We start from the raw sequence: 18,722 nt of genomic DNA, 5'->3' as shown, positions 1-18,722 counted from the left end.
TTTTTCTTTTTACATGTTTTTTTTTTTTTTTTTAAATTTATTGTAAATCCCATCAAACTTGCGTGCAGTCATCTCTTATCATTGCGGCAACCAATCATCAGGTGCTCTGTATCCCAAAAGCCAATTGAGGTCTGAAATCCATGCAATATCCTTGTGCCATACTCGGGTGAGAGGGGCAATGTATAGTGGGGGTCACTGCTCTGATTGATGCCATTTTTCCTCTTCTTTTCTTATTTAGTTCTCCCCAGGTGGGCTTCCTTCGATTCCTCAACCTCTTGGCCTCCTATGACTGGAAGAGCAGCCCCCTCATTGTAAATCTCAATGGCGATCTGACCGGTGAGTGTTAAATTCCACAGAATCTGTATAATCCCTAACCTAAAGCTGAGCCAACCCTTTGTGGGTTCATTGCTGAATATTAAGGCGCACCTGTCCTCTTGGGTAACTTTTCAGAATGAGACATCATGTTTGGATACATACAGAATAACGCTATTTCTGTACTTTTTTTTTCTTTCTGTGTCCTGCCTTTTTTCACCAGTTTTTCCTTTGGTAGGTTCTATCTATAAGTTTTTAGGTTTTTTTTTTTAACTAGCTGATGGGAGACTAGCTGCTATCCTGTCTCACATACACAAGACACACACTCCACACTGGATTCCTGGTAACACATGTTCAGAAGCATCAGCAGCATGGAGGACATTTTTCATCATTACTGAGCTTTGTGGCTGTGTAACCAGATCTAGGATAAGCTAAACCATTCAGTATCTCAATGTCTTGTCTCCCTCTGATTGTATTCTCATTCTGCTTCTTAATAGGAGGTGTAACCTGACACCTCACTGTGCTGGGAGTCTGTCTTGCCATGAGCAAGACAGATTTGAGCTATTTGTCAGCATTACTGAGCTTTGTGGCTCTGAATCCAGCTCTAGGATAAGCTAAACCATTCAATATAGGCATGTCTTGTTTCCCTCTGCTTTGTTTCTCATTCTGCTCCTTAATAGGAGGTGTAACCTGACACCTCACTGTGCTGGGAGTCTGTCTTGCCATGAGTATATAAGAAGCGTGGTGTGCTTATCCAAAGGAATTTATATTATATTATAGCAAATGGATAAAATTTAACCTTTATTAGGTATATATTAAAAATATGCCTCTATAGGCACTTTTGACAAACCAGAAGAATACTACCAAGACAAACAAAAAATGGAAACCAAACGTGGTGTGTACCCTATTACCTACACAGAATGGGGGAACGACAAACAGACAGATACAAATAACAAAATACTCTAAAGCACTGACTGTGCTGGCAATAGATTACCAATCCACAATAATCCTTGTAGGCTCACAAAAAGTGGGCCAACTACTGTACAACCCAGCTGGACATAAATGTATTGACACTAAATAAACCACTATATCAGGATATGTGTCTGTTTAATCAAAGAAAAATGTCCACTTTTCAAGGCTGGTTTCTAAGTAAGAGAGTATACTTGTAATGTGTACTTAGTAAAAGGCTCAATATGTAATCACTCTACCAAGATATACACATACAGTTGTCTCTACATAGGATTAGAATAATGTCAGTGCAGAGTAGCAGACCACATATGCAGCATTATGGGATGCCCAACAATTAAAAACACCCTTCAATATAATTTTTGGGATACATATTAACTCATTTAAACATACTATGAGCGTTCCCTGATGGGTTCAGTTGTGACATCTTAGAGGGTTAATGATGGTGGGATATAGTCATGGGAGCGCTGTGATGCACGAGATTAGATATATGCCAACCATATGTATTGGTTAGATCTCACCGCATATTCAACTCATCACCAGCTGATCCTCTTTCATCGTCCACCTCATGTCCTGGCCCTTAAACGTTTACAACGTGGTACTGCAGGAAGCGTCTCCCGACGCGTTTCTTCCTTGCGGATTCATCAGGGGAGAATGCTGCTGCCATGAGCAAGACAGATTTGAGCTATTTGTCAGCATTACTGAGCTTTGTGGCTCTGAATCCAGCTCTAGCATAGCTAAACCATTCAATATAGGCATGTCTTGTTTCCCTCTGCTTTGTTTCTCATTCTGCTCCTTAATAGGAGGTGTAACCTGACACCTCACTATGCTGGGAGTCTGTCTTGCAATGAGCAAGACACATTTGAGCTATTTTTCATAGAGTATGATGACTTTTTTCAGCATTACTGAGGCTTGTGGCTGTGAATCCAGCTCTAGGATAAGCTAAACCATTCAATTTAAGCATGTTTTGTCTCCCTCTGCTCTGTTTCTCATTCTGCTTCTTAATAGGAGGTGTCACCTGACACACTGTATCGATAGCTTGTCTTGCCTTGAGCCAGACAGATTTGGGCTATTTTTCAGAGAGGATGATGAGTTCAGGAGATGGACGGGGAAGAAGTGGCTCATAAGTGGAGAAAGAATTAGTATTGTGTGGAATCTATAATATAACGCTGGGAGCGTCACTCTGTCCGAAGCCTTTATAGACTGCACAAGCACCGGCGCAGTCTGGGCCTCAGAGTGACGCTCCCGGGAGATCGTGGTATGCGTTAACACTGAACGCACACCGCGATCTCCAACAGAGAAGCAGGGACCGCCAGGAGGGTGAGTATCGGCCATATTCACCTGTCCCGTTCCACTGCTGCGCGCTACCATCTTCCCGGTCCTCGGCCTGTGACCTTCAGTTCAGAGGGCGCGCCGGCGCCGCCCTCTGACTGAACAGTCACAGCCAGAGGACCGGGAAGATGGCGGCGCGCAGCGGTGGAACGGACGACAGGTGAATATAGTAAGTGCTGGGGGGCCTGAGCTGGCGGCGATACCGGCACCTGACCTCCACAGCGCGCCGGTGTCCCCGCCTGCTCAGGCCCCCCAGCACTCGGCGCCGAGCAGGTCAGAGGCAGCGGGGCCGAGCGGGTCAGAGCAGAGTGTGGCAGATGTAGCAGGCAGGGTGTGGCAGATGTAGCAGAGCAGAATGTGGCAGATGCAGCAGAGCTGAGTGTGGCAGATGTAGCAGAGCTGAGTGGCAGATGTAGCAGAGCTGAGTGTGGCAGAAGTAGTAGAGCAGAGTGTGGCAGAAGTAGTAGAGCAGAGTGTGGCAGAAGTAGTAGAGCAGAGTGTGGCAGATGTAGCAGAGCTGAGTGTGGCAGGATGGGAGCAGCCCATGTCAGAATGGGAGCGCAGGATGGAGCAGCGCATGACAGGATGGGGACGCAGGATGGGAGCAGCGCATGACAGGATGGGGACGCAGGATGGGAGCAGCGCATGACAGGATGGGGACGCAGGATGGGAGCAGCGCATGACCGGATGGGGACGCAGGATGGGAGCAGCACATGACAGGATGGGGACGCAGGATGGAGCAGCACATGACAGGATGGGGACACAGGATGGAGCAGCACATACCAGGATGGGGGCGTAGGATGGAGCAGCACATGACAGGATGGGGACCATATACCAATATAAATGCTCGCCACCCGGGCGTAGAACAGGTTCAATAGCTAGTAAGATATATTACAATGTTACTTATATTCTCTTGTACTATCGATCTATTCAAAGTTTTTTGTAATGAAAGTGACTATTCAAATGGATCTTGGAGGTTTCTATCACGTGCATGAAAAATATCCATGGCAGGCATCGGATTCCAACTGCGGCATGGTCCAACTCGAAAATTCCACGTTGGCAAATTGATAGTGGCTTATGAGAAGTCTGATATATCGTGTACAGTGTTGGAAATGCATGTGACTGACATTAAATAGTGGAGTCATTTTCTTCATATATTCCAGGATCCTGTACTGACCCCGTATTATAAGTCAGAGCTGCATTTACTCTTCTTCTGGTTGTGTTTGTAGTAGAATGGATGTTCCTTCATCAGATAACTGTACAGTACATAGTGGAAGGCTTTATGACAGTTGAAAGGTTTTTATAACTTTTTTTTATTTTTCCTTTTGTTTTTTTGTGGCTTTTCTTAGATGCTGATCTCACCGAGATTCAGAATGACTTCACAGCGGCTCGTGATAAACTCCCAGTAATGTTCATCGCCACTCCAAAGGACAGGAAAATGTCAGTATGGACCAAGAGAAAGCCAACTGCTCAGGTAAGGGAATTAGCGGGGAATAGATGCTTTAAAGGGGTTTTCTGAGAATGTGATAAAAATGGCCACCTCAACATATTTCAATCTGCAACCCATCCTTGTCCCATGTCAAAATGGGTTGCAACGTGAAGAAACGCCACTTGAGACATGTCTCGACTGTCAGAGGAGCAGGATTGTGAACACACATAACTATAACCTGCTGGGCTGTGACAGGAAAAAACAAAACTTCTCAATTGACTGAGCAGGTTTTATTCCCTCTTTCTTCAGTCCTGCAATAGGATTTTACGGTGAGTACACAAAAATCCCTATTTTTTTTCTCTCCTGTCACAGCCATGCTCCGTAGCTGAGTGAGCAGATCAGTTGTGTGCTCACGATGCTGCTCCTCTGACAGATGCTCCATGTCTTGAGCGGACATTAGTGGCTGACTAAGCAGACTTGCTGACCATTTCCACTAATAACCGGCAATATAGTGAATGCTGCTCTGGAGTATTAAAGCAGTAACATGACATAATCACCAATGCAAAGTAATGGCCAAAATGGCTACAGGAAAAATGTCTAGCCTGATAACGTCAGACATGTAATGTTTTTGTGAAGGGCACCTTCAATCTAACCCTTGGGGTGAGAGGCACTTTTTCACCTTTGCTGATGTAAGAGCCTGTTGGGTAAGTCAGATCTGATCGCCTGCTGTCTCTGCTGTACAGCAACCAGAGCTAAAGTTTAGACGTTTTTAAAAAAAAAATCAGGGGAATCAATCTGTCTTGGCATGGAACTAATCTCTGACGGATTGTCATTTTTTTTTTTTTGTATTTCTGTTCCATTCCATCTGCAAGATCTTTGCTTGCTTTCAGAGAATGGTAGCAATGTCTATGACACCTAGAGGCTAAAACCCAAGTACAGTGCTCAGCCCTCTCCGGCAGTCACATAGGCAATGAATCGACCACTGCTCCAGTCAGGCGGCGCTCTTCAGAGCCACGTTCTTGGGATCGCTGTGGGACCGCCAGTGATTAGCAAGTTATTTCCTATACTACAGATAGGGGATAACTGTAAAAAATGTTTACAAACCCATTAAAGTAGTAACTCGCCCTATTTGCTGACTTCATAGGGCTTATGACCGATAACAGTGGTGAGAGCCATCAATAAAGCCTTGTGCGTCTTTCCCCCAGATCTTACAGCGTCTCATCATCCTCGCCTCCGAGTCGCTGACAACCGTGGAGAAGCAGTTAACGCAGCCGTCAGAGAGCGGTGACATCAAGGTGGGTGCGACAGTCAGACGTCACCCGATGGCAGATTCTTTTCCATCACTGTTTGGATACACTAAAAGGGATTTTCTGTGCCGCTCACTCCTGCCGCGGGAGGGGAGCGTCCCTGATGGCACGGCGTCGACAAATCGCTGGCCATCGTGCACACGACACACAGTCATCAGAGCCGCTCTCCTTCATGTGGCATCGGAGAACCCTTTTAAGATTGCGTGAGAATATTAATCTTTTTTTTAATTGTTTTTATTAAATGTATTTATTGTTTGCACATGATTTCGGGGTGGCCATCTTTCCTGAGATATCTTTAATAGCTGCCACATGGATGTAGGAAATAATAGGCAGGATGTTGAACATTGACTTCTATGGGGAGAGTTGAGGGCATGCTCAACAGAGCTGGCTGCCATTACTTCAACTCCAGTGTTGTTTCCTACAGATTTACCATTTAGGAATAATGCTGACTGACAACCCACCGTGGTAACCGGGTCATCGTACTGGTTGTCACGAAACTTTCCTGATAAAATTAACACTAAGGGGTCCAAAACTCCCATCTAATTCAGCATCGAAAAACAATTGTCCAAGTGGTAATTTTTAATTTTTTTTTTTGAGAATTTCAATAAAATGTGGAGGGAGGCACTGATGGAGCGTACGTGACCCAGGCAAGTATGGAAATGAATGTACAATACATATGGGATTGTATAACTGATGTTCTGCCTTACATTACAGCAATACAGATACTAGAGCCTCCAGCATTGTGAAAGCCGGTGCTTTGAAAAAACAATCATGACCTCAAAGAGAGTGATTGATTTGTGATGTTTGTGCATCATCTCCCATCTTTTGTTGGCCACTACTCATTTTTTTTTTCCAGCAGGAGGCGCTACAGCTTTATTGTGATGATACAGCTGGGGTATGGCTGCTGTGGAAAATGGACATCTATACTTCTGAGATCTTTTAATGCAGAAGCCGCCCTGTTTGCCAGTGCAATTTTGGGATTAGTCAGAAGTCGATGATGAAATTATGAAATGAATGATGTATGTGTGGAAAACCAGGCAGACACTTACAACAGTGCTACCGAGCAAAATCCATATGAGTAGTCAGTTTTCCATTTTTCAGGATTATATGGATTAAGTAAGTATTAAAGCGGTTGTCTGGGTCACATCATATTGATTACCTATTGGTACACCAGGTCAATTTTATTAGGATTTGAGTTGTCCGGTAACCTTCACTCCCACCGATCAGCTGTTTTTTTTTTCCCCTGGAGGCTGCCAGATGTAAACTTATGGAACGGAGCTGCAAATCTCAAATCCTTTCAATGTGTAGTGGTCACTGCAAAATAACAGGATTTGTTATGCATTATCCGGGAGCTGCGCTTACAGCAAACAACAAACAGCTTACAGCAAACAACAGCTAATTAGTGGGTCTGCCAGGTGTCCAACCCCTTCTGATCTCGTTTTGACGTCCAATCCAATATGATGTGACCGAACAACCTCATTAACCAGACCAGACGCCCAGCTGATGTGAGACGTTTTCTTCCTTCTGGAGAGGAGCTAATATGCATATTATTTCCGCATCATGCTTTGCCTGTACGTAAGTCTCCATGCGTCAGCTGGATCAGGGCTACAGCTTTTCCTCATACTGTGTGAGATTTAGAGTTAACACAAGATGACTTTTGCATCCTGCCAAGTCTTCTTGGAAAACTAAGGGATTGGCAGCGAATTTATGCTGGAGCCTTGCAAAATTCATCCTCGCCCATAATTACTTCTAATTTGGTGACAGCATATACTTACACCAGACCGGCGCAGCAATGGGAGTCTGTAAATCTCTCCATGGCCTAATCGACCTGACCTAGTGCCCCATCACATTACATTGATAATGCGGGATATGTCCCTGCACTTTCAGACAACTTGGTCTCATTTGATTGGAATTTGATAAATAGACAATCTGCAAATCACTTTATTTAAAAATTATATCATCTTACCTCCCAAAATATCACTTCAAAAATGTCAACTCCCAGGTGTCCTGTATAAATACTGCAAAAACGGCGAAAAATGGGGTGACCGATTCCCTTTAAGAGGTTGGTTGAGAGAAGTACATGGTGATTTGGCACTGCCATGTGTATGGAATAATCGCATGGTGCTTATGTTTGCTAGTGTAGCCTTATCTTCAGTTAGCCACGAAAACCGGAAGAACAAGGAGCTTCTGGCTTTTACCTATGTTCTAGGTGTGGAAGGTGATGGGGAAGTCTATGAAGGATTTCAGGGTACCACGTTTATATCCCAGTACAGGGAAATATGCCATTTGCAGTCACAGTATAGAACTTGTTACCGAGCTGCTCATGCAGAGCTACCTCTCTACTGCCCATGGCGAGCAACAGGTGGATGCCAAGTGTGACAATGTTTTGTTTGGGCTGTTGGTGTTATGCTACCTGCCATTGTGTACTGCCAGGTAAATGCGTCATTTCTGGTATTTGTTCATATTTTTAATGAAGCATAACTAATCAAAAGGCTTTGGCCTGGCACAGTAGGACCTTAATGCAAAGACAGCGAGGTGGGGTGAGCACTTGCAGGCTCCTACCCTGTTTTTGTTATGTTCCACTAGATTGCATTACATGCATGGCATTGATTTACGGTCTACAGACTTGTCAGATGGGTACACATGAGGTTTGTGTGATTTCGGCTTTGTAGATGTTAGCAGGTAGCACATACATAAAATGAAAGGTATTGGCTGAGATTGAGAAAAGGGACTTAAATAAGTCCTATCTTATTGATCAATTGTGGTCACCTCATGCTTGTCTACTGTCCTAATATTTTCTGTGCTGACATTTAATGTGTAGGGAAGGTGTGGGCACTAGCTTCTTATGTATTTTGGGAGACACTGTCACTCTCACTGTTGTTGGGAGTGGGGGCACTGCCACTCTCACTGTTGGGAAAGGGGGCACTGTCACTCTCACTGTTGGGAGAGGGGGCACTGTGACTCTCCATGATGTTGGGAGTGGGGTCACATCCACTCTCACTGTTGTTATGAGTGGAGGCACTGCCACTCCCCCTGATGTTGGGAGTGGGGACACGGCCACTCTTGTTGGGAATGGGGGCGTGGCCACTCTCACTTGTGGTTGGCAGTGGGGGCACGGCCACTCTCACTTGTGGTTGGCAGTGGGGGCGCGGCCACTCTCACTTGTGGTCGGCAGTGGGGGAGCGGTCACTCTCACTTGTGGTTGGCAGTGGGGGCGCGGCCACTTTCACATGTGGTTGGCAGTGGGGGAGTGGTCACTCACTTGTGGTTGGCAGTGGGGGCGCAGCCACTTTCACATGTGGTTGGCAGTGGGGGCGCGGCCACTCTCACTTGTGGTCGGCAGTGGGGGAGCGGTCACTCTCACTTGTGGTTGGCAGTGGGGGCGCGGCCACTCTCACTTGTGGTTGGCAGTGGGGGTGCGGCCACTCTCACTTGTGGTTGGCAGTGGGGGTGCGGCCACTCTCACTTGTGGTTGGCAGTGGGGGTGCGGTCACTCTCACTTGTGGTTGGCAGTGGGGGCGCGGCCACTCTCACTTGTGGTTGGCAGTGGGGGTGCGGCCACTCACTTGTGGTTGGCAGTGGGGGCGCGGCCACTCTCACTTGTGGTTGGCAGTGGGGGTGCGGCCACTCACTTGTGGTTGGCAGTGGGGGTGCGGCCACTCGGTTGTGGGTGGCAGTGGGGGTGCGGCCATTCTCAGTACCTGGCATTCCTTATTTTTCTCTCCAAAGTAACTTATAAGGAAAACTTAGGAATGGAGAGGACAATATGCACAATTCTTTTTTTCTTATAACTATCAGCCTGTGACTTTCCACTTTTTGTGAAACTATAAGCTCCGTAATTATGAATGATTCTTGTTGTGCGTCCGATAACCCCGTCTGCGGTGGGTATAATCTCGAGGGTGGATGTGCTACTATTGAATCTTGTTTTTAGCATTTGATACACAGTTTGGGGCTGAGGTGTCCAGGACATTCCAGAACTGATGACGCAAGATCTGCAGAGTGAGACTTTGTTTCATGGAGAACGTGTATGTGAAGAAAGTTTCTGTTTGTTCTCATTACTAGATTGTATCGTCCTCCTAATCCTTTTCTTGGCTTCATATCATTGTGGAAAAAAATTGGTGTAAAAAATCTGCATCCTGCTGCGATGATGGATCTACATGTCGGATGTGTACTGAAATTCTCAGGGGGTGTCCGAGTACATCTGCACATCTGGGCACATCTGCACCCAGTTGGAGAATCACAGTGGTGTTTGTGGTAGTCAGTTGTGCCCCCCACTTATTCCCACCATGCATATGGTGGGCCCCTGCTTGCCAGCCTCATGCCTGCAGTACAGGCGAGGATTGCACAACCTCCGGATCTGCCTGTTTGTACTGGATAGTCTCAATGAGGAATACAGTGTCGTGTTGTCACGCCTGAGCTTGCACAATGAACTTTATATAATACTGGCTGAATGCGAATGTTTATATCCTGAGCAGGGGGGTGAAAGCTAAACCTGCGCCATTCTCTGCGGTGCGGGGGTCCTGCAGTATCTGTGATGAACAAGTGTCCATCGTGTCTTGTATAATACGTCTGTTGACAGGTGAAGACCTTACTCCGGATGTCAGTTTCATGAATATATCGCTGGATTAAAGGAATCAAACTTTAGGCACGGGATAAAAAAAAGTATAATATAAGTTATTTCTTTATCGCCTCTCATTGGGGGACACAGGAACCATGGGTGTATGCTGCTGCCACTAGGAGGCTGACACTATGCAAATAAAAAAGTTAGCTCCTCCTCTGCAGTGTACACCCCACCGACTGGCATTATACTCTCTCTTCAGTTTAGCTTAGTGTCAGTAGGAGGTGGACACGGGTCTTTCATTAGACCCTTATCTACCTCAATGTGCGTCGTTCCTTTTCAGGTTTCCGGAGGGATACAGGGTGAACAGTCACACCTGTACTCCCACATTATGGACTATGAGTACGGCGTGTACTGCCACCCCGTATCCTCATAGATCCCACAGCAGGACCAAGATCCTGGCACAGAAGCGTGCTCAGAAGTCCGGTCCTGGCTCCGTCCCCCACCCACTCGCCCACCAGAGCCTGTCGGTCGGAGGAGACGAGGACGTCTGTCACCACCTACACGGACGTCTAATACCTTCCATTTCTTAAGGTTAGTACCGACGGCGTGGGAAGTTAGGTGAGTATTTGTGCCCCTATCAGTTAGGGGGCCCTGTGGATCCCCTACGTTTCCTGCGCAGTTTTCCTTTTGAGCAGCGCGGTGCCTTACTGGCAGCCGCACTGCTATTTCTACGGCCGCACTTCTCCACCTGCGGCCGCACCTTTTTCCGAGACCCACCTATCTGGGTGACACTTAGGCCCCATTCCTTCCCGCAGTTTTCCACCGCGGCCGCGTTTTCACAGGCAGTCGCACTGCCTTACCTGCGGCCGCATCCTTTTAATCTTTGCGGCGCGGCCCCCTTCAGGCAGCCGCACCGTTTTCCCCGGCGGCCGTACCTTGGGAGGTGACGCGCGGCCGCGGTCCTATCCAGCGGCCGCTGGCTTCTAATACAGGCCCCGGCTCTTCCCGGGCCTACTTCCGGCGCCGGCATCGGCGTTTCCCCCCTTTCCTGCGGCGACTGCCGCGCCTATCAGCCGGGCGGCGCCCGCACTGTTTTTTGCGCCGCTCCGCCGATTACCATCTTTTCGGCGGTCACCGGCTTCTAATTTAGGCCCCGGCTTTCCCCGGGGCCTACTTCCGGTGACGCGCTCGCCCACTTCCGGTATCATCGGGCGGGCTTTCTCCCGCCCGACAAACTCCGCATTCTCCTCCCACCGGCGCCATCTCGTCTGGCTCCGCCCCTTCCTCCACGCCGCTGCTGGACGCTTAGGGCACGAGTCCCCCTCATTCTGCCACGCTCCTGCGCCGGGAAACTTCGCAGAGCGCTCGGTCCGGGGACGCAGCACGCCATCTGCGCCGGGGATCCACAGCATCTTCCTGCAGCTCCTGGTATCCGGGTTTTTCGTCTGCCGTGAGTAGCTCTGCACTGCAGACTGACACCCTCCTCTGCCCCACTGTCCCCTAACCTGCTGGCATTTTCTTCAGGGACCTCTTCAAAATGTCTAACTCTAAAGGGGGCCGCTCTCATCCTCCGACTTCTTCATCTTCTGCCCTAGTCACCTACTTTGCATGTTCGTCCTGTAACAGCAAACTTCCCTCAGGTCAGTCCTCCCCGCTGTGTCAGTCCTGCAGCAACCCGATTGTTCCCACCGCCCAGGATCCCCCGGCTGTTCCGTCCGAGACTGACCCCCCCATCCCAGGCTGGGCCGCCTCTCTGTCACAATCGGTGGCGGATTTAACACGGGTATCTCAAACCCTGGTGTCCGCGCTGGATCGGTTACCCCTGCAGACCCCTGCCGTGGCCAGCGGGTCGCAGGAACCGCCGCCCGAGCCCTCCTTGATAAGCCACAAAAGGTCCAGACAGGAACGTCGGTCTGAGTCCTCTTCGCGCTCCATCTCGCCACTCGGCCCTCCCCTGCGGTCGGCATCTCCTCGACCCTCCTCCCCTGAGTCAGGCGAGGCACTCTCTGATGCGCCCTCGGAGGATATTTCGGAGCTGGATTCTAACCAAATCGCCACCATGAGGGAGATGGTCCAGAATCTCATTGTGGCAGTAAACCAATCTTGTGGCATAAAGGATCCCTCTACGGAACCCGCAGATCAGGCGGTTTCGTTTAGACGGGCCAAACCACCTTCCAAGTTTTTTGCTCCTCATCCTGAATTCGAGGAAATCATGTCCAGAGAGAGAGAGAACCCCACTAGGCGTTTTCAGAGGGGAAAACGCCTGGGTGTGCTATATCCCTTTTCTCCAGAAGTTACCGCCAATTGGACGGTCTCTCCCTCGGTGGATCCACCTGTGTCCAGGCTGTCCACCAACACGGTGCTTCCTCTGTCAGACGGAGCATCTCTGAAGGACTCTAATGATAGGGCTATAGAATCCTTTGCGAAGTCAGCTTTTGAAGCGGCTGCAGCGGCCATATGCCCAGCTTTTGCTTCCACTTGGGTTTCTAAATCCATCTCCAAATGGGCCAAAGAACTCCGTCGAGGTATCCTGGACGGGGCGCCTCCCATGCAACTAGCGGAGCTTGCCAACCAGATTTCCCACGCCGGTGAATACCTGGTCTCTGCCTCCCTGGATGTCGCGTCTTGTGCGGCTCAGGCTTCCAGCAATGCCGTTGCCATCCGCCGCACCGTTTGGCTCAAGGCCTGGCAGGCGGATTTATCTTCTAAAAAGTCCCTCACTAGTCTGCCCTTCCAGGGCTCTCGTCTCTTTGGTTCCCAGCTGGATCAAATCATTAAGGACGCCACCGGGGGTACAAGTTCTCTTCTCCCCCAGGCTAAGCCTCGTCGCCCTCCTCCTAGACGGCAGTTTCGCTCTTTTCGGCCCTTTCGTCGCTTCGCTGCGTCAAACTCCTTTTCCCAGCAGCAACAGAGGCCACAGGCACGTCAGGAGAAGAAGGCGGTGTCCTTTAGGCCCACTCCGTCCTGGCGTCCTCGCTATTCCCAGGGTAGATCCTCCAGGCCCAGGACTGGAAGATCCACCTCGGCATGACTCTCGGCAAGACCCCAGCCCACCTCCCAGGTTGGGCGGCCGTCTTCTCTTCTTCAGGGACGTCTGGATTTCCGCAGTGGAGGACGCATGGGTCAGGGAAGTTGTATCCTCGGGATACAAGATAGAGTTCGCCTCCCGACCCAGGGATCGTTTCTTCCAATCCCGTCCTCCAAGAGATCCCGCTCTAGTTCCGGGCTTCTTCGCAGCCATCGCTTCTCTGCTCAAATCCGGGGTAATCGTTCCCGTCCCAGAGAAAGAACGGTTCACGGGTTTCTACTCGAACCTTTTTGTGGTACCGAAAAAAGACGGCAAGGTTCGCCCCATTCTGGACCTCAAATTGCTGAACAGGAGAGTTCGCCTGAGACACTTCAGGATGGAATCTCTTCGTTCAGTAATTGCTTCCATGGAGGCCCAGGAATTTCTATGCTCAATAGATATCCAGGACGCCTACCTCCATGTCCCGGTATTTCCCGGACATCACCGTTTCCTGCGCTTCGCAGTACAACAGGAACACTTTCAATTCGTCGCCCTGCCGTTCGGTCTCGCAACCGCTCCAAGGGTGTTCACGAAGATCATGGCGGCGCTGATGGCAATATTGAGAGTCAGAGGCCTGGTCCTATTTCCATACCTCGACGACATTCTCATCAAGGCTCCGTCCTTTGCTCAGGCCCACGAAAGCCTGTCCATTGTTCTCGACACCTTAGCCCGTTTCGGGTGGCTGGTCAACCGGAAGAAGTCCTGCCTTATCCCTTCTCAGCGCATCATCTTTCTGGGCATGCTTTTCGACACTCGTCAGAGCAGAGTCTTCCTTCCCAAGGACAAGAGATCCACTCTTTGTCGGGACATACGCTTGCTCCAGGGTCCTCGGCCTCCCTCCCTCCGATCGGCCATGAAGGTTTTGGGGAGGATGGTGGCTACCTTGGAAGCGATTCCCTTCGCCCAATTTCATTCGCGACCCCTTCAGCAAGCCATTCTGTCTCAGTGGGACAGGTCTGTCTTCTCCCTGGATCGGCCGATCAGGCTCTCTTCTCGGGTCAAGCGGTCCCTCAACTGGTGGCTGATGTCACCTCTCATCTCCCAGGGCAGGTCCTTCCTTCCAGTTCACTGGCAGGTGGTGACAACGGACGCCAGCCTGATCGGCTGGGGTGCGGTTTTTCGCCACCTGACGGTTCAGGGCCGTTGGTCGTTGCAGGAGTCAACTCTGCCAATCAATGTCCTCGAGATTCGGGCCATCTTTCTGTCCCTCCGCCACTGGGAAAGGATCCTCAGGGGCCTTCCAGTCCGGATCCAGACGGACAACGCCACGGCTGTGGCGTATGTCAACCATCAGGGGGGGACCCGGAGCTCCTTGGCCCTTGCCGAGGTAGCCAAGATCCTCCTTTGGGCAGAGGCAACGGTTCCGGTGATATCCGCGGTGCATATCCCCGGCGTGGACAACTGGGCCGCCGACTTCCTCAGCCGCGAGGGCCTCGCGGCAGGGGAATGGTCCTTGCATCCGGAGGTCTTCCATCAGATTTGCCTTCGATGGGGGACTCCGGATGTGGATCTCACGGCGTCTCGAATCAACAGGAAGGTTCCGCAGTTCGTCTCCAGGTCCCGCGATCCTCTCGCAGTGGACGTCGATGCTCTGGCCATTCCTTGGTCACAGTTCGAGCTGCCCTACCTGTTCCCACCCCTTCCATTACTTCCCAAGCTGTTGAAGAAAATCAAAGCGGAAGGGGTGCCGGTCATCCTGATCGCCCCGGATTGGCCCAGGAGAGCTTGGTTCGCGGAGCTCGTCAACCTTCTCGCGGACGCTCCCTGGCGCCTTCCAGACAGGCCCGATCTGCTGTCCCAGGGTCCGATCTGCCACCCGAATTCTCGGTCGCTCAGTTTAACGGCGTGGCTGTTGAGACTGCGGTTTTAAGAGCGTCCGGCCTCTCGGACCGGGTGATTCACAAAATGATTCAGGCTCGGAAGCCTTCGTCTTCCAGGATCTACTACCGCACCTGGAAGGCTTACTTCCGTTGGTGCGAGTCCAACCGCGTTCCGCCTATGGTTTTTTCCCTGCCTTCTCTTTTGGCCTTCCTTCAGGCAGGACTGGATTCGGGCCTGGCGCTTAGCTCCCTGAAGGGTCAGGTCTCTGCGCTTTCCATCCTCTTTCAGAAGACCTTGGCCTCTCGGCCACAAGTTAAGACCTTCTTTCAAGGGGTGGCCCATGCTGTCCCGCCGTACAGGGCCCCTGTGGAGGCATGGGACTTAAACCTGGTACTGGACGTTCTGAGGGTTTCCCCCTTTGAACCTCTTAGGGAGATTCCTCTATCAGTTCTATCTTGGAAGGTGACCTTTCTTGTGGCCATCACGTCTATTCGCTGCGTTTCCGAGTTGGCGGCCCTGTCTTGCCGCCCTCCGTTTTTGGTCATTCACCAGGACAAGGTGGTCTTCCGGCTCCCACCTTCCTTTCTTCCTAAGGTGGTTTCCACCTTCCACCTCAACGAGGACATCGTTCTACCTTCCTTTTGTCCAGTTCCGACTCATCCTCTGGAGCGATCATTGAACAAGCTGGACCTCGTCAGGGCAGTGAGGATCTATCTGGACAGAACGTCCACTTTCCGGAAGACGGATTCCTTTTTCGTCATTCCTGATGGCACGCGCAGAGGCCAACCGGCTTCTAAAGCGACTATCGCTCGCTGGATCAGATTGGCAATTTTGGAGGCTTACCGGGTCAAGAACAGAGTGCCCCCTCCTGGGATTAAGGCTCACTCTACCCGGGCAGTCGGCGCCTCCTGGGCGGTGCACCACAGGGCTTCCGCCTTACAGCTTTGCAAAGCGGCAACTTGGTCTTCCATCCACACGTTCGCCAAATTTTACAAGGTCCATACCTACGCTTCGGCGGACGCCGGCCTAGGCAGAAGGATCTTGCAGGCGGCAGTGGTGAGTCCTCTGACCTGATGGAAGTCTGTCTTTCCCACCCGTGGGACTGCTTTGGGACGTCCCATGGTTCCTGTGTCCCCCAATGAGAGGCGATAAAGAAAACAGGATTTTTGGTTGCTTACCGTAAAATCTGTTTCTTGAAGCCTCCATTGGGGGACACAGCTCCCTCCCAATGTTTCTGTTATCTGTTTTATAACTGTTCTCACGTTTACAGTTCTCAAGTTTGTGGTTATGGTTTTTCAACCTTGTTCTTTTCTCCTACTGCTTTCTCACTAACTGAAGAGTATAATGCCAGTCGGTGGGGTGTACACTGCAGAGGAGGAGCTAACTTTTTTATTTGCATAGTGTCAGCCTCCTAGTGGCAGCAGCATACACCCATGGTTCCTGTGTCCCCCAATGGAGGCTTCAAGAAACAGATTTTACGGTAAGCAACCAAAAATCCTGTTTTTTCTTCTCTTGCAGGTTGGGTTGGGGGCAGATATACAACATTATAGAATACTGTATATTAGCCGTGAAAGGTGATGGCCGTGTCTCTTATCAGCCAAACCTGGTGACAGGTTCCCTTAACCCCTTAATAATTCAACCAGTTTCATTCTTACGCCTTAGTTTTTTCCTCGCCTTCTTCCATGAACCCTTACATGTTTATTTCCCCTTCATCTTATTGGGGGACACAGAACCTTGGGATAGTCGTCTGCCACTTGGAGGCTGACACTATTATAATTTATTTTTAATAAAAGTGGCTATACCTCGCCTACTGGAGCCAGCCCTCCTGTTTAGTGTCAGTTGGAGGCCGATCTGTCTCAGACCTGTCTTAGATTAGACACTGACCATGGGGAATTTAAAGAGGTATTACAGAAAGCATGGGAACACCCAAAAAAACACTTTCAGAAGCGTAGCTGTATGGATGTGTTATATCCCTTTCCAGCCGAGCTGGTGGCCTTCTAGGCTACTTCTCCAGTGGTAGATACTCCGGTGTCTCGCCTATCCATAGTGACCACGCTACCTCTAGCCGAGATTGCGGCACTTAAGGATCCCACTGATAGACATATACTGTCTCTGGCTAGGCAGCAGGTTTTGCTTTTTGTCCAGCCTTTTCTGCCTTGGGTTTCCAAAGCGATAACTGCATGGGCTGGACATTTGTGACAAAATTTGTTGGATGGTTCCCAGGATCTGGAATTGGCCAACATCGCTGATCAGCTTGCATAGGCATGGAAGTATATCTGTTCAGCATCCTTTGATGCAGCTGCGTGCTCTACCCAGGTGGCAAGTAATTGCCTCACAATTCGCTGCATGTGGTGGGTCAAGGTTTGGAAGATGGACCTAACTCAAAAAAAATCTTTGATGGGACTACCATTTCAAGGGTCTCGCTTATTTGGGACTAGGTTAGATAAAATCATGTCGGAAGCAATAGGCGGTAGAAGCATTCAGCTTCCTCAGTCCAGGGCCATACGTCCCTTCCAGAGGCGTGGGGCGTTGCAGGTCCATCCCTTTCTCCAGTTCACTGCCAGGTCGGCAGGTTAAACTGAATTTCTCCGGGGAGCCCAGGAGAGCTACCGTTAGAAAAGCACCTGCTGGAATACCCTCTGGGTCAGGGACTAGGCCCTCTCGGTCCAGAGGTAGTAGGAGGGTTGAGGATTGATGGGCGGCCCCCACTCGGGGTTTCTTCCCAGCTGGGTGGCTGCCTCCTCCTTTTTCAAGAGGCATGGCTGGGGACAGTCAGCGATTTTGGGTCAGAGAGGTCATCTCTTCGGGTTACAGAATAGAGTTCACCGCTCTACCTCACAATCGTTTCTTTTGCTCTCACCCTCCTTGGTATCCCAGTATAAGAGCCAATTTTGACCAGGCGATAGCTTCCCTGGTTTGAGCAGGGGTGATTGTGTTCCCACTTCAGAGCTCTTCAAGGGGTTTTATTCAAACGTATTCGTTATTCCAAAAAGAGATGGCTTGGTACGGTCTATTTTAGATTTAAGGCACCTGAACAGATGGAATCTTCTTCGTCACTTCAAGATAAAGTCACTCCAGTCAGTGGTCGCATTCATGGAAACGGGGAATTTCTTTTTCGGTAGATATTTGAGATGCTTATTTGCATGTGACAATTTTTCCAGCTCATCAGTGATTACTTCACTTTGTGTTCAATTAAGATCACGATTAGTTCAGGGCTCCCCATTCAGGCTGGCCACATCGCCCAGGGTATGTGGAAAGATCCTGGCCCCGGTTATGGCATTACTACTGTCCATGGGAATAATTGCTTTATCCTATCTGGATGACATTCTTGTCAAAGCGCCATCCTTTGCACAAAGTGTTGAGAGCCTACAGATCGTTCTTCAGACTCAGGCGATTTGGTTGGATTGTCAACAGGATAAAGTCTGTTTTAGTTCCAACACTGTGACTACGGTTTCTGGGAATGGTGTTCGATTTGTCGGCCGTGGGGTACGCCAGATGTAGATCTATTAGCATCGATGCTATATCACAAGGTGTTGAAATTTGTGACAAGGTCCTGGGAGGCCCAAACAATCAAAGTTGACGCCCTAGTAATCCCTTGGTACTGAGGCTATGTGCACACGTCAGGATTTCTTGCAGAAATTTCCTGAGAAGAACCGGACATTTCCTGCAAGAAATCCGCATGCGTTTTTTGCGTTTTTTTGCGTTTTTTTCCGGAGATTTCCCAATGCAATAATATAGTGGGAAATCCGCAAAATTAATGAACATGCAGCGTTTTTTACCGCAATGCGTTTTTTTTCGCAGAAAAAAACGTATCATGTGCACAAAAATTGCGGAATGCATTCTAAATGATGGGATGCATATGTATGTGTTTTTTATGCGTTTTTATCGCGCTTTTATAGCGAAAAAAACACGAAAAATCCAGAACGC

The 18,722-nt window shown here is 49.6% G+C and overlaps 1 protein-coding gene across 1 annotated transcript in view; it reads left to right on the top strand.

Moving 5' to 3' along the window:
• Positions 1 to 18,722, top strand: part of NOL6 (nucleolar protein 6) — a 60,612-nt gene that overhangs the window by 21,584 nt on the left and 20,306 nt on the right. Inside the window, exons 21-23 of the mRNA XM_069747542.1 lie at positions 239 to 336; positions 3,960 to 4,084; positions 5,245 to 5,334. Of these exons, the coding sequence (XP_069603643.1) occupies positions 239 to 336; positions 3,960 to 4,084; positions 5,245 to 5,334 (313 nt within the window). The remainder of the gene's footprint in view (positions 1 to 238; positions 337 to 3,959; positions 4,085 to 5,244; positions 5,335 to 18,722) is intronic.

This window comes from Ranitomeya imitator, chromosome 1 (genome assembly GCF_032444005.1).
Source record: "Ranitomeya imitator isolate aRanImi1 chromosome 1, aRanImi1.pri, whole genome shotgun sequence".
Classification (NCBI taxonomy): domain Eukaryota; kingdom Metazoa; phylum Chordata; class Amphibia; order Anura; family Dendrobatidae; genus Ranitomeya; species Ranitomeya imitator.
The sequence above is the reverse complement of the archived record's forward strand: the minus strand, read 5'-3'. Positions and strand labels throughout refer to the sequence as shown.